The following is a 14,465-nucleotide window of genomic DNA, read 5'->3' as shown; positions in this document are numbered from 1 at the left end:
CGCCCTTATTGACGTCATAGAGGCCTTCCTGACCGATATGAACATGGTCTATGGTTGGATGGTGGCTGTTTAGCCTGTTTAGCTGTCTCTGTTTGACTCCACTCTTCTAGATGGATTGGGTTATAATGGCGTTATGGCCTTGTCTGATTTATTGTCATGTGTACGCTGTGTTTTTGACGAATGAAATGATTTACCCTTGGGAGATTATTGCAGGTCTGCAACGTAGGTGTATGGTTTCTGGAAACATTCGTATCGTCTCGTATAGAATGTAGTATTGCTAAGCTGTATAGACACAAAAGGAGGTAACACTTTCTAGAAATGACTCAATTCTAAGAGGACAAGGGTCATGGCGCAATGGAATTACTCCGTGTTTCAGGATACTATGTAGAAGAAGAGGTTTTATACATGTCGCGGAATCAATCACCGACGCCGGTCGCCTGCCCCTGGATCCATTCCCTGGGGGTATACGGTGTAAACAGAGGAAGGAGGGGAGAGGTAAAAAGAAAGAAACATCAGCCGCGTAACATAACACCCGGTTTCCTGGACTGCAGGCCATCAAGCCGAGGCCGGGAAGGTCTTGATCTTAACCAAAGAAACTGGAAGGGTTGGTTATCACACTTGCAATGCACCACCAAGACGGATGTAGATATCTCGATGTAAAAATCGAGAATTCATTTTTAGAAGCGCCCACCGCTGGAACTGCCGTGTCCACCTAGCATGGTCATTTCTTCCTCGCTCGCGCCGGCGAATCCACCGAGAAGGCTGGCTCCCCAGATGCCAGCAATACCCCACATACCAATGCGCCAGCCACGGTACAGGCCCTGGATACCCTGGCCCTGCCGGCGCTTCGAGACCTGCTGCTGAGTGGTAGGTCGGCCAACGGCGATGCGGGCACGCTCCGCATCAGACGGCACAGAGCTGACGCCCTCCTCGTGGACGATATGCCACATGGTACCAACAATACCACGGTAGGTGCGTGGCGTAGGGACGATAGTTTCTACGTCTGACGCATCGATGGATGCAGCGGAAATGCTGCCGCCGGAGGATTTCTGGCGCAGACTGAGGGAAGTGTAGGTTGCGATTTGGGCGCGGCGAAGGACGGTTTCGAGGGGGAAGCGCACGGCGAGCTCGAGGCCGGAGCTGAGGAAGCTGAAGAGATTCCACATGGAGGGGTTGAGGAGGGGGTCAATTGAAAGGTAAGATCTGAGGAAGAGTGGGGCTGATGTCGTGATGAAGTTGGGCAAGCTGGAGTGGAGAATGGTGATTGGCACGAGGTGGGGTGGGATGGTGCAGTTGGGGGTGGGAAGCTGGCGGATAGCGCGGATAAGAGACCGTGGACCGTGGGTGGCAGGCGTGAGCATTAGGAAGGTGCGCGCTGTGTCGATGGGGGAGAGGATGATCGCGGAGAGGGACGATGAGATGAAGGAGAGGATGAGTGTGGCGAGCGGCGAGGGTGCGGTCAGAATATCAGCTGCCATGGACGACGCAATGTCCTCCTCTGGCAAGCCCACGATGGCAGACAAAAGGCTGCGAATGAATGTATTGAGTGTTGGAAGGAGTAGCGAGTAGATAAAGGTCGCGTTGGATGACTTCCACGGAGAGCTTGGCCCGCTCGTCGACCAAAGCTGGGAGAGAACATCCATTAAGGAGTTTGGATTGCGGAGAGTCAGCGCATGTTTGGACGGTGCTGGTGCCGTCTCTGGGCGAATGTAGCCACTGCGGTCGGTGATGTGATGGTGCCGACCCCTTCGGGATCGTGGTGTTGTCGGGGTCGGCGTGGCCGGTGCTGCCGATGTGAAGTAAATGCTCTCATCTCCTGATGATTCAAAGTCCTACAAATGAGCTCGTCAGACATGCCCGAGAGTTGCAAGAAACTGAAAAATGATCATACCGAGTCATACGAGCTTCCTTCAGCTGCCGGAGCTCCCTTCCGCTCCTCCTGTTCCTCGATAGGATCTGGTACGACATACACCTGCAGGATGGTTTTGGCGACATCGAAAGGCTGCGCAGTGAGGACCTTGCTGTATCGCACAAGTGCACGGTTCAGAGCATCGCGAACCCAATCTGATACCGACGGCGAAGAGTCGAGATAGTCGGCATAGTCAATATCCGGGATGAGGTCGCGCGCCGAGCTCCCAAACACTTGGGCCGAAGAGGACGACGTCACTTCGGCAGTGACATTTGTGGCGGTGGGCGATAAGCCCGACTGGGGGATATAATATGGCCGCAAAGGATTGATCCCTTCACGAGTGGCCATGGTTGGATGACGAGAAGAGGGGGTGGGTTGGATTCGGGGATAAAAAAAAGGTCGAGAGTCGGAGAAGACTCAAAGTTGTTGGCACAAGCCCGAACAGCCCGATGCCGCCTTTAGCTTTGTCAGTCTTTTTTTTCGTTGCCGGCCATTGGACGATCGCTGCCCGCTCTCTCGTTCCTCGCCCCAGATCTTTCCCGACTTTCTTAGTCCGATAACCTTCCCTCTTTCTTCCTCCCTCCCTTTACCGGTTTCTTGTGAAGACCACTCTACACAATGGCCCTCTGGCGAGAATTCGGCCTGCAATTGCGCCGTGCTGTGCCCAAAGCCAGCACCGGCGACGTGTGTCTTGCCCGCCCGCGGAGATACGTCAGTTACTCGACTGCGCCGTGGAGAACCGGAGGGGCCGCAAAGTCGAGTCAGTGGAATACTGGGGCAAAGACCGGTCTTCGGTCAATGTCGCAGGGTTGGAAGGAGACACGGCGATGCTTCTCCGTGACGGCGCAAGCTGCCCACGGCCACATCACGCCGCCGAAGCCCGGCGAGGAGTGAGTCAACAACCTTGCAGGATACAGATATAGTCTTGCTTTACTGACTGTCGGAATAGGATCAATGTGACCTTCATTGACAAGGACGGTACCAAGGTTGAATTGCAGGTATCCGAGGGGGATAATCTTTTGGATATTGCGCAGGCCAACGATCTTGAGATGGAGGGTGAGTTTCATTCCAAAGCTATACATTCAGACAGTCGCTGACTTTACTTTTGTATAGGTGCCTGCGGTGGTTCTTGTGCCTGTTCCACGTGCCACGTCATTGTCGAAGACCCGGACATTTTCGACAAGATGGAGGAGCCCTCGGATGATGAGAATGATATGTTGGATCTTGCCTTCGGTCTTACGGAGACATCGCGATTGGGCTGCCAGGTGATCATGACCAAGGACCTGGATGGTCTGGTTGTGCGTCTGCCCTCTATGACCCGGAACCTCCAGGCGAGCGACTTTGAGTCAAAGTGAGTGTGAGATTAATCAAAATGTGGGAGTCGTGTCATGAAGCGGGCGCAACGACCAGAACACTTCAGTCCAGAAGGACCCTGTATTATTTGCATTGAATTTGGGGCGAGCAGGCCTGCAAGATACCGAATGAAACATCTCCTGTACCATTTGTATAATAATATTCCACAAGACTGATGTACAGGTGAATCCAGAAACAAGAGTAAAAACAATAACGTAAAGAATCTCCCAACGCCGGAAACATGCCATGGGGTAGTAATCATAGATCCCTTTTTTTTAAGCCTCCTCAATATTCAAAGGCTTTCCCTTCTTGCCGTTGATCAACTCCAGGAAGCCCTGCTTGCTGACCTCATTCACAGTCTTCTCCCGCTCTCCCATACCAACAGTTCCCTTCTTGCGCTCGTCTCTGGCAGCTTCTTCACCACGGACCTGAGCAGCACGCACAGCATTGAACAACTTGACAACACCACGTTGCGCTGTCTTGCGCAGACGCTTCTCCTCCTCTCCAACTTGGCCCGTCAGGCCTCTCTCAATACCCATCACATCACGAACACGGCCGCGGTCCAGCTCCTCCTTCTTCTCGGCGCGCATCTTAGCACGAGCTTGCTTGTCGAGCTTCTCATTCTCCCATTCACTGCTTGTTTGCGCAGCATTTCTGCTTCGGGAAAGGACCGGGTCGGCGCGGGCGGAGGCTGGGAGCTTGGTGGACAGAATTTTGGAGATGGATGTAGAGAATGCAGAGGGATCGTTGCGCTTAGGGATAGCACGGCGCTTGCCACCGGTCGTAGATTGTTCATCCTCGGAAATTTCATCATCTTCTTCAGAGCCAGACATGTCGATGTCTTCCTCGTCGGCTTCGTCGTCCTCGGCGTTGTCATTGCTAGATTCTTTCTCGTCGGCAGTAGGTTTTTGCTTGGGTGCAGGTGTCGACTTGGCGGTCTTCTTCTTAGGAGTAGGCGCAGTAACAGCCTTCTTCACAGGAACACCTCCATCTTCCTCCTCATCCGAATCGGCGAGATTGACAGGCTTGAAGTTGCTCTGATCATCGTCCTCATCCTCGGAGCTGCTGTGATACGCGCGCTGCTTGCGGAACTTCTTTGGCCGGTTGGTCTTGCCTTGCATGCCATCCTGGACCTTGCGCTTCTTTGAATATGACCCAACCATTGTGAACGAAAAGTCAATTTGAAAAGTTGGTTGGAATAATAAACTGCGAGTTGGAGTTCATCTCGAAGCGGTTCAACTTTTTTTTGGGCGGTGAGACCCTCCCGCTCTCCGATTGGGACTCCGCATTAGCCTCCTTGGCCTCTCGGCTGTCGCCCCTCCACTCGTGGTGTCTTCCGTTTGGGAATCCCCAGGAATCGCTGTCAATTAAACTCACCTTCAGTTTCCCCCTCCTTAACCATCCATCATGGTTCTCCAGGATCTTGGGCGGCGTATCAACTCCGCCGTCAATGACCTAACGAGGTCTAACAACCTCGACGAGAAGGTGCGCAATGCTCCCGCCTCATTGTGGCCCCGGACTATGCTAACCAGACCAGGCATTTGATGACATGCTCAAAGAGATCTGTGCTGCCCTTCTCTCCGCCGATGTGAACGTTCGTCTCGTTCAGACCCTTCGAAAGTCCATCAAAGCTAGTGTCAACTTCTCCTCCTCTCCCCGCCGCCGTCAACAAGAAGCGTCTGATTCAGAAGACCGTTTTCGATGAGCTGGTGGCATTGGTCGATCCTCATGCGCAGCCCTTCCGCCCCAAGAAGGGTCGTCCTAATGTGATCATGTTCGTCGGTCTTCAGGGTGCGGGTAAGACTACTACCTGTACCAAGTTGGCTCGCCACTACCAGACCCGTGGCTTCAAGACGGCATTGGTCTGCGCGGATACCTTCCGTGCTGGTGCCTTTGACCAGCTCAAGCAGAATGCCACCAAGGCCAAGATTCCATACTACGGTAGCTTGACCCAGACCGATCCTGCTATTGTGGCAGCTGAGGGTGTGGCCAAGTTCAAGAAGGAGCGTTTCGATATTATCATCGTGGATACTAGTGGTCGTCACCGTCAGGAGGAGGAGCTGTTCACCGAGATGACCCAGATTCAAACTGCCGTTACTCCCGACCAGACTATCCTAGTTCTTGACGGTACCATTGGTCAGGCTGCAGAGTCCCAGTCGGCTGCTTTCAAGGCCACTGCCGACTTTGGTGCCATTATCATTACCAAGACCGACGGTCACGCCGCTGGTGGTGGTGCCATCTCTGCCGTTGCTGCCACGCACACCCCTATCATTTTCCTCGGCACCGGTGAGCACATGATGGATTTGGAACGATTCGAGCCCCGCGCATTCGTGCAGAAGCTGCTGGGTATGGGCGATGTCGCCAGTCTTGTCGAGCACGTCCAAGCCATCACCAAGGACTCCAGCTCTGCCAAGGAAACCTACAAGCACATCGCCGAGGGTATCTATACTATTCGCGATTTCCGCGAGAACATTACTTCCATCATGAAGATGGGCCCTCTGTCTAAATTGTCTGGCATGATCCCCGGTCTTTCCAACTTGACCCAGGGACTGGACGATGAGGACGGTTCCATGAAGCTCCGCCGCATGATCTACATCTTTGACAGTATGACTGCCGCCGAGTTGGACAGCGATGGCAAGACCTTTGTCGACCAGCCTAGCCGCATGGTTCGCATTGCTCACGGTAGTGGTACCACCGTTCGCGAAGTCGAAGACCTTCTCTCCCAGCACCGTATGATGGCCGGTATGGCCAAGCGGGTTGGTGGCCAGAAGAAGCAGATGCAGCGCGCACAGAACATGCTTAAGGGCGGCAACAACCAGCAGCAGCTCGCCGCCATGCAGAAGCGTATGGCTGCGATGGGTGGCGCTGGTGGAATGGGTGGCATGCCCGGTATGGGCGATATGGCCAAGATGATGCAGATGATGGGTGGCAGCCAGGGCGGTGGTGGTATGCCCGGCCTTGGAGGTATGGACCTGCAAAGTATGATGAGCCAGATGGGCGGGTTGATGGGTGGTTTGGGTGGAATGGGAGGTATGGGAGGTGGCGGTGGTGGCCGCGGCCGCGGACGGTAGTTTGCAAAAGCTTTCTGTGGCTTGTCCCCTCCCTGTATTCCCCCCATACCCATTGACGGTTCATCGACTTTGCATGGCTGGCGTTTGGTGTTTTGAAGATATCGTACCTTCTATGTGGCCTGGACATTATGACACTTGTCTATATGAATAGGTCTACAATGTTTTAAATCAGTTGATATGCACTATGATGATAATTGCACTGAAATTCCTTCCAATTTAAGATGATCGCTGCCACGCGACTCAGCTGTAACATACAAGTTGCTATGATTAGCAAAAAACCAACACTCCCTGCCTTGCCTCTTTACCAACAACGACCACTTCTAATCGTCTCTCTCCGGAGCCTGCAGTCTGTTCAAAAGGGTATAATAACCCGCAATGGCTATATCAAAACAAGAACGCGCCAGCTCCTCCGTTCTACCAATAGCAGTCTTGAACGCAACATCCCAGCCCTTCTTGCCAAGCCTATCCTCCAAGACCCGTCCCGGTGGGAGGTGAACTTTCTTACCAGAGTCTTGGGTTGCTTGAACACCAGCATGCGGCCCCAGAGGAACACTGAGACGGTACTTCCAAACAACCTCACCATCCACATACAACGAGTATGTCAGTATCGAACTTCGCAAGGGGGTAGGTGCTGAAGTGGTAGGATCAGCGTTTTCCACGCCTTCGGCAATATCAAGGTATCCAAATTTACTATTCCCATCCGGTGCGTACTTGACAGAGACATCCTCGTCATCTGTCTGATAATACGAGCGGACGGGAAGGTAGAACATGCTAAGCGGGCCAACGCTGAACTCGTGAACACCCAAACCGGCAGTGTCAGGCTGTAACTCAGACGAAGATAGCTGAAGACCGGGGTCAGGGAAGCGAGTGGCGCCGAATTCGTGTCTATCGCCGCTTAGAAGAACGACGCGAACGCCGAGTTCTCGCTCAGCGTGCCACATTGCTTCAAAGACGGTTTGGCGCTCGTTCAGGAAACCGCCCCATGTATCTGTCGTGCCGACGTGCCAGTTTTTGGTGAATGGGACGCTGGAGCTGATAAATTTCCAATGAACTCCGGCTGGCTCTGGGGTAGAGAGGTATGCCAGGAGTGATTGGAGTTGTGCAGAACCGAGGATAGTAGAGTTATCCTGCGACGGCTCGGAGCGATAGGTTCTAGTATCAAGCATGAAGAATGAGGCTGGTCCGTTGACGAAGGAGAAATAAGTGACATCATCGGGATGAGCGAACGCTTTCTCCGGGACTGGTGGGTTGGCGGCGACATGATAGTGCAAGAATGGATCTGCTGCTGCTGGGTAAGGTGCCGTCTTGTTACCCTGCGACCAGTCGTTTTCAATTTCATGGTCGTCTAGGGTATGGATCCAAGGAAGATCGATGGCAGGGCCGTCGATTGAGGCTGCTGCCCATGATGGCGAGGAGTAGATCCGTCGGTACTCGCTGCGATAGTGGTCCATGGAAGAGCCGAATCGGAAGGGCACGTCGATATAAACAAAGTCACCCAGGAATAGCATAAAAGCTGGTCGCAGCAACTTTCCAAGTGCCTCCGTCATCTGCTCAATACCGGGAACCTTTAATGGATGCGAGAGAACGTTGTACGGGAAGTTTGGCTTTATACAGCTTGATGTGACGAAGGATAGCCTGTTGGCTGCGGGGGATCCAGGCCGTGGTGCCGTCATAAACCTGCCGGTTTTATTGTTTGATAGCGAGTACCTGTATTCAGTTGAGGGCTTCAAATTCCTCAATGTCACGGCAGCTGTATAATCAGTGCTGTTGTCCAGCTTGTATACCGTCCCCTCTTGAGTCCATTTCTGGGAGGATGAAGAAGCCTCTTGGTAAGAGACTATCACGGGCAATTGACTTTGATCCGGCTCGCGAAGGAGCAGGTTGGCCGTGGTTGGCGAGACATAACCAATTCGAGAAAAGGATACATCTGTGCTTGGATAGAGAACCAAGCCTCGAATCAAAAAGTCGAGGGTTAGCAATGCCACCGCGACGTTGATCAAAGCCGTTGTCCAGGTTGAGAGTCGCGACCGCCTGGAAGGGAGGCCTGTCAAGAGGGTCTTCAGTACGGAATCACCGGACTTTGCAGTTTTTGACGCTCGAGTACTTTCTAGGTAGTATAATTAGATCATGTCCAAATGTGCAGTCCGTGGCTGAATTTACTAGAGCTTCTTGTGTTCTTCTTCGAGCGGTTGGAGGATGGCTGGTCACCTCTGCCCAGTGAGACAAGGGATGTCAAATACACCACTAACGAGGTAAAGATGATGGGTACAAAGTGATGACCAGGGATCTAAAACCATTAGAACGGGAAATGTTTATTGCATCGATGACTATTCATACCCATCTGAGAAATATGAAGCCAAAAAAGCGAATGGCCGTCGAGCTAGTGGCTGCGGCAACGCGCGGGAGAGATGCCATCTTTGCGATTTACTCAGTGGCCAAGTGCAGGCTAGGGACCATCGTAGGATGCAGAAGCTTAAAGAAAGATCTCCTCAAGGTATGAGATTCTTGAATTTCGATCGACGAATGTCTCGGGCCAGTCATGTTGGGTTTGGCGGTGGTGATTGGTGTTTGCTGTGGCGATGACGTTATTCGTAGCCTTGTCCTGCAGGCCACAACATCCCCTGCAAACACTACTTCATTGTCCGAATATACTCTAGGATGAGGGTTTGACTTTAAATTCATCAATTTATCATTCCTATAAACGCTTGTATGCAATTTCCAAAATTAAATTCATGTGCATCCTTCCCTGAGTAATGGGTATATCCTGCTCTCGATCTCCACCTTATAGTCCACGTCTCTGGTTCATCATGTCCTGTAGCAGATTGTTCAAGCTATTGGCCATAGGTCCTGCAGTCAACACTTGACGAGCTGCAACAACCACATCCTTCATGCCCATACTGAGCGACATCTCCGCAGCCCACTGCCAGGGTTTCTCCCGCTCGCCGGGCATAGCATTGAAGTACTCCCAGCCCATCACCCCACCAAAGTTCGGGAACTGATCAACCAACATGGCCAGAACAATACTGATCTTCTCCCGAGACACATAGCCCTGTGATCCATTCCCAGGGTTCGTCAATAGACCATAGACCACACGACGTGGGGACCAGCCCTGAGCCACGATGGCGGCATACATCCGTGGATCCTCTGCAGGGCCCCAGCCATTGTAGAACTGGGCGTTGTACCAGTCAATTTTTGAAGCACGCGCCTGTTCCAGCTCACGATAATCGAAACCGGACAAATTTCCAATGCCGAGCAAAGCAGCTGCTACAGGGGCTAGGGAGATGATAAAACTATCACCCATGTCACTCTTCAGCCGGTCGATCAGCCGAATGATACCCTGAAGGGACATTTCCTCCTCCACGTCGAGATCAAGTCCATCGAGTTCATAGCGTCGTATAATAGCCAAAAGAGGGAGATAGTACGCCTCAAATTGCTGTTGGCTGCCATCAAGACGTTCGAAAGATCCCCGTGCGGCACCTCCCAGCATTCCCATCACCTTCACCCCGCCTTCTTTGACGAGGGGTACTTCTGCCCATAGCGGGTCGAATTTGGGGCTCTCCGGAGGGTCGTCGTTGAGTGTGATATTTCCTGGGCCATCGTTGAGATGAATGGCCGCGAGGATAATGTGCGTGATGCCAGTATTGTGCTCTATCAGAGGGATCATGGACACGTATGGCCCCTCACCCGGGATCAGTGTCTGATGGTAGCAGATCACGCGACGGCGCTCTCGCGCACCACCTGGAATCGGTGGCATGTTGAGGTGAGGTGAAGTGTGTTCGTTTTCCCTTCAGTGCGTAAGGTGGAAGAGAGCCGAGCGTGCTCTTCCGTAGCTTGTACTTGTAGAAATCGATTCAAGGCGGCGGGGCCCCCTGATACACCGAAGCGGGACTGCTAGAGTAATAGGCCGCGACGACCACCTGGGAGCAGCAACGCAATAAGTAGAAGTGTTTTTTGTGCGAGTTCAATGCAGATGGGAGCTTTGAGTTTTCACTTTTCGCATGAACTAGGTTGATTGAATTATCATCGGATAAATTGATCGTTATCTCCGCAAGCCGCAAGGAGCCTCAACCCCCGCGCCGCGGCCCTGTGACTAAGCGGGATGGAGATGCCCGTAGTTAACTAAGGTTGGAGGAAGATTCATCTCTTTAGGGTGCAACTCGGATTTTGTAAGAATAGAGCATCATGATTCAGATTGATTACAACAATGCCTGTTTTGCCAGCCTATGGATCGGTACAGGTGCAAAGAGCTTATTGGGCCTGACTCGAATGACATCAGGATTCGGCTCCGGCTTTGATTCCGGCTGGACGAGGAACCTTGGGCGAACTTCTGAAGTCGCCTATAGGGGAAACGTGGGGACTTTCCGCCTGGAAAGCTAATAGAAGGCTGCCAGAGCATATGAGGCGAGCTTATCTCACTTACTCATTGGCGTACCGTTGCTTGGGTTCCTTGTATATGGAGCGAAGCGGCGACAGACGTCAGAAGTATAAAAACTTGAGGTTTCCTACATGAAAGACCCTCTGAGGTTCTAGCTACCCATTTCGAACACTGGATATTTCCTAAATTTCCGTCTGTAACTTCTGAACACTCACCAGTTACTCGAGTTTCCAAAATGCTGTATCCTGCACTCCGTGTAGCGCCTCGTCTTCAGTCAAGACGGATAGCAGTCTGGCACCGCTGCGGCGTCGCCACTGCAACACCCAAGCATCCCAACCCAGGAAACTTTGCTAATCGACCACGAGAGGAGATGTCGGAGATCGGCCACCGCGGAGGGAAGAAAGGCGGCAAGGCTCGAGGTGTTGGCGGGTTTCATGATATGGACCCGGAGAAGCAGGTATGATGCACGGCAGCTACAGGAATTAGACCCTCCAGTGGAAGTATCAACTAATTAATGGTACAGCATGCTATCGCATCTCGAGGTGGACGTGCCACGCGCAAAGCAGCTAGGGAGCTAGCAGAAGCTGCGACACAAGGACAGAAGCGCCAAACTGGACTCGGTACACTTGGGAGGCGTACGCATGAGCCTCCAGTGGTGCCACCGACATATGAAGAATGGCAGAGTTGAGCAGGTGATCTCAATGGGTCAAATAGTCAAATACACATACAATTTTGATGGATCATCTCGAGAGAAAGCAAAAGTAAATAATGTAGAGAGTAGAGTACAGCCCCGCTAGTCCCGAAAGGGCAGGGTGTAAACATGACGCCTCAGGCATCAACAAATCATCAGCACCCGCATTTATCCCGCGACTGTTTCACCTTTGACTCTTTGCGATCGCTATTGTTACCTCTTTATCTATACATGACAGCCTCGATGGTATAGAGTCTGACCTGGCCGACAGAACCCGTACAGACACCTGGTCTCTCCTCGCGTCCTATCGTGCGCGTAGCGCTCCGACCCATCTTGCATCCCGCTACGCGTGGCGATCATGGCAAACACGGGCTACACGTCGCCGTTCCCGACGTCCCACGATACTATCGGGCAGTCCACACTTGTGACGCCCCTTTTTATGCCTTCTTCCCCACCGCAGCAGCCCTCTAGCCCAGCCACGGAAGCACCGCAATCCCCGCAGTCGCCGCAATTACCACATTCACCCCAGTCGCCACAGTCACCGCGGTCACCACCACGCCCCGAGAGTCCGGCCTCTGAGCATTTTGACCCTCACCAAGACGATGACGATGAAGATGATGCGCATCCAAGCGATCACCAATCGCACCACGAGGATCAGCTGGAGGAATTGTCCCGCCCTTCAACTCCGGGAAGCCCTAGCGGTTCCGACTTGGACGCTCGCCTCGCCGATTACACCCTCGACTTTAGCGCATTCCCAAGCAGCAAGTTCCTAGATGGCAAGGATGGACCACCACTCCCGGAGACAAAGGACGGCGAGCAAGACAAGCTCTCCGATGTGGGCGGGCCCGAAGACTTTACCGCAAACATGGAGAGATACTTGATGGGCGAGGGAATGTCGAGCGTCAGAAAAAGCCGGGTCAATGATAGCAGTGAGCTGCCGGGGTCAGCATCACGATACAAATCTACGAGGTCGAGACAAGCGGCCGTTGAAGAAGATGTGGAAGCGGGCGAAATCAGCGAATTCGGGCCTCCAGTCGACATGTCTACACCGTCGCATTTCTTGCACAGAAACAGCGCGCTTGCAAGGGATACGACACAACTAGAAGATATCGAAGAGGATCCACATGATGAGCTTTCTGCCATGGCATCACCATCCGAGCGCAAACTGTCGATAACTTCGGATAACGAGGCAGACAACTTGGAACAGCGCCTGCACCAGCGTATCATTGAGCTAGAGGAGGAAGTCCAGAATCGGGATGAGCAGCTGCATAAAAATCGCAAGCGCGTACTCGAGGCCGTCTCAGCTGTAGAGCAGATCCGACACCTGCAGGCTGAGCTACAGCTCAAGAATGAGCAGTTGGACGAGATTTCTGCGAGGAGTGGAGATGAAGCGAAACTTCGTGAGCAAATAGAGGCTCTCCAGCGGCAAAACGATCAACGGGAGAAGCTGCTCCAGCAATCCACGGCAAGCCAACCGGACTTCGGAGCCGTGGAACAACAAATTCGAGACATGCAAAAACAACTGCAAGACAGGGACTCCCAGAGCTCGCTAGATGCCGAGCGGTTGGAGACAATTTCCCACCTGCGACAACAACTGCATCTCACTCAAGAACAACTGAAGAAGCGCGATGAAACTTTGGAAGAGACCATGACCAAGCTCAAAGAAGTCACCCGGGCCAAGGAGGTCCAACTCCATGAGAAGAACTCTGAGATTGACAGACTCAAGGGTGATATGGACTATCAAGCACTGGAAAACGAGAGGCTGGAGACCGAACTCGAGCGCGTCAACAGAGATTATGAGACGCTCGAAGATCGTCTGACTGCTTTGGAGACGAAGAGCGGTCCGCTTGAGGAGAGGAATCACTCCCTCGAGGCAGATCTCACCCGTGCCCAGTCACAGGTGGAAGCACAAGAAAGTGCCCTGAAAGCCGTAGCAGCAGATCTGCCCATCGGTAGTCGCAGCACATACAGCGAGATCCTTGATCTGATCAAAGATCTCGGCGGCGAGGACCCAACACCACGAATCGGATCTCCTCCAAAGGAAAGGTCATTTGATGATGGTGATGTGCAACAGCTGGGACAGGAAATTGCCAAGCTTCAGCAAGAGCTGCAAGAAGCCACTGCGTCGCAGAAAGCTGCGGATGCCGAGGCTCGCCAGCTTCGCGAACAGCTCTCAGAGACACAGAACCTGATCAAGGCACTCGAAAAGGAGAACTTGCGCCATGCCACACGGGTGGAAGAGCTCACCTCCAATCTTAACAACACTCAACATGAGTTGACACGCACACAAGAGGAGCACGCTGAATCTCTCGAGACCATTGCTCGTCTCCAAGAAGAAGCCCTCGGTCAACCTCCAAGCCCCCCTCCTTCACCACCTCGGACTCGCAGCGCCGACCACGCAGACTCCGCAAGGACAGCAGAATTGGAAGCAACCCACCAAGCCCAGATTCGCAGCCTGCAAACCGCCCACTCCACAGCCATCTCCACCCTCCGCTCCTCCCACGCCGAATCAATGCGTAAAATCCGAAATCTCCTCACATCCGCCGAACAGCGAGAAGGAGAAATCCGCACAGAACTCACAACCATCCGTACTTCGATCGCAACGCAAGAATCACAACTGCGCAAGACATTCAAGTCTGAAATCAGACGTCTGGAGGGTGTCATTGCCGCTAAGGATGAGACTGCCACAGCTATGGATGAGCGTATCGCGTTGTCTGTGGATAAGCGGGAACGTGAATGGGAGCGTCGTGTTGATCTTCTTCTCAAAGAGCGTGACCGCATGGCCAAGGCTCTTATGATGTATTGGGGTGAGAAAGAGATGGGCAAGGGTCCTGGTCCTTTGGCTGATGGGAAGGAGAGACGTCGACGGGATGGGGATGATGCGGATGTCAAGCAGGGACAGGCGTACAAATACAAGTATTCTCAGAAGCAGCGATCTAGGACGGGGGATAAGAAGGTATAACGGGTCGGACTTGTTGGTGTTTTGTCGTGTTTTAGCTTTGCATTACGGGTGGACGGATCTAGGGGCATTCATTGGTTTGGACTGGCCGCTCTGGTTACGGCGTT

The 14,465-nt window shown here is 52.9% G+C and overlaps 8 protein-coding genes across 8 annotated transcripts; 4 read left to right on the top strand and 4 right to left on the bottom strand.

Moving 5' to 3' along the window:
- Positions 1-677: 677 nt before the first annotated feature.
- N7496_003946 (mitofusin complex protein UGO1) lies at positions 678-2,257 on the bottom strand (the record flags this gene model as incomplete). Its single annotated transcript, XM_056696877.1, has 2 exons — positions 678-1,832; positions 1,892-2,257. 2 exons carry the CDS (start codon positions 2,255-2,257, stop codon positions 678-680), a joined length of 1,521 nt encoding a protein of 506 aa, XP_056559089.1.
- A 270-nt stretch (positions 2,258-2,527) lies between these two features.
- N7496_003945 (ferredoxin family 2Fe-2S iron-sulfur cluster binding protein) lies at positions 2,528-3,264 on the top strand (the record flags this gene model as incomplete). The annotated part of the gene is made up of 3 exons (XM_056696876.1): positions 2,528-2,799; positions 2,859-2,965; positions 3,023-3,264. The coding sequence occupies 3 exons, from the start codon at positions 2,528-2,530 to the stop codon at positions 3,262-3,264; spliced, it is 621 nt and encodes a 206-aa protein (XP_056559088.1).
- Positions 3,265-3,537: 273 nt separating this feature from the next.
- N7496_003944 (rRNA-processing protein RRP15) lies at positions 3,538-4,425 on the bottom strand (the record flags this gene model as incomplete). Its single annotated transcript, XM_056696875.1, has 1 exon — positions 3,538-4,425. One exon carries the CDS (start codon positions 4,423-4,425, stop codon positions 3,538-3,540), a length of 888 nt encoding a protein of 295 aa, XP_056559087.1.
- A 244-nt stretch (positions 4,426-4,669) lies between these two features.
- On the top strand, positions 4,670-6,333 carry N7496_003943 (RNA-binding signal recognition particle subunit SRP54; the record flags this gene model as incomplete). Its single annotated transcript, XM_056696874.1, has 3 exons — positions 4,670-4,747; positions 4,800-4,860; positions 4,898-6,333. 3 exons carry the CDS (start codon positions 4,670-4,672, stop codon positions 6,331-6,333), a joined length of 1,575 nt encoding a protein of 524 aa, XP_056559086.1.
- A 320-nt stretch (positions 6,334-6,653) lies between these two features.
- N7496_003942 (alkaline phosphatase family protein) lies at positions 6,654-8,748 on the bottom strand (the record flags this gene model as incomplete). The annotated part of the gene is made up of 3 exons (XM_056696873.1): positions 6,654-8,440; positions 8,494-8,620; positions 8,671-8,748. The coding sequence occupies 3 exons, from the start codon at positions 8,746-8,748 to the stop codon at positions 6,654-6,656; spliced, it is 1,992 nt and encodes a 663-aa protein (XP_056559085.1).
- A 367-nt stretch (positions 8,749-9,115) lies between these two features.
- On the bottom strand, positions 9,116-10,087 carry N7496_003941 (putative class III chitinase; the record flags this gene model as incomplete). Its single annotated transcript, XM_056696872.1, has 1 exon — positions 9,116-10,087. The coding sequence occupies one exon, from the start codon at positions 10,085-10,087 to the stop codon at positions 9,116-9,118; it is 972 nt and encodes a 323-aa protein (XP_056559084.1).
- An 856-nt stretch (positions 10,088-10,943) lies between these two features.
- N7496_003940 (KGG domain-containing protein) lies at positions 10,944-11,396 on the top strand (the record flags this gene model as incomplete). Its single annotated transcript, XM_056696871.1, has 2 exons — positions 10,944-11,165; positions 11,232-11,396. 2 exons carry the CDS (start codon positions 10,944-10,946, stop codon positions 11,394-11,396), a joined length of 387 nt encoding a protein of 128 aa, XP_056559083.1.
- A 361-nt stretch (positions 11,397-11,757) lies between these two features.
- On the top strand, positions 11,758-14,361 carry N7496_003939 (putative spindle pole body associated protein SnaD; the record flags this gene model as incomplete). Its single annotated transcript, XM_056696870.1, has 1 exon — positions 11,758-14,361. The coding sequence occupies one exon, from the start codon at positions 11,758-11,760 to the stop codon at positions 14,359-14,361; it is 2,604 nt and encodes an 867-aa protein (XP_056559082.1).
- Positions 14,362-14,465: the final 104 nt, after the last annotated feature.

The sequence above is a fragment of the Penicillium cataractarum genome, assembly GCF_028827025.1.
Source record: "Penicillium cataractarum strain IBT 29864 chromosome Unknown utg000002l, whole genome shotgun sequence".
Lineage (NCBI taxonomy): Eukaryota > Fungi > Ascomycota > Eurotiomycetes > Eurotiales > Aspergillaceae > Penicillium > Penicillium cataractarum.
This window is presented reverse-complemented; position numbering and strand designations above follow the sequence as displayed.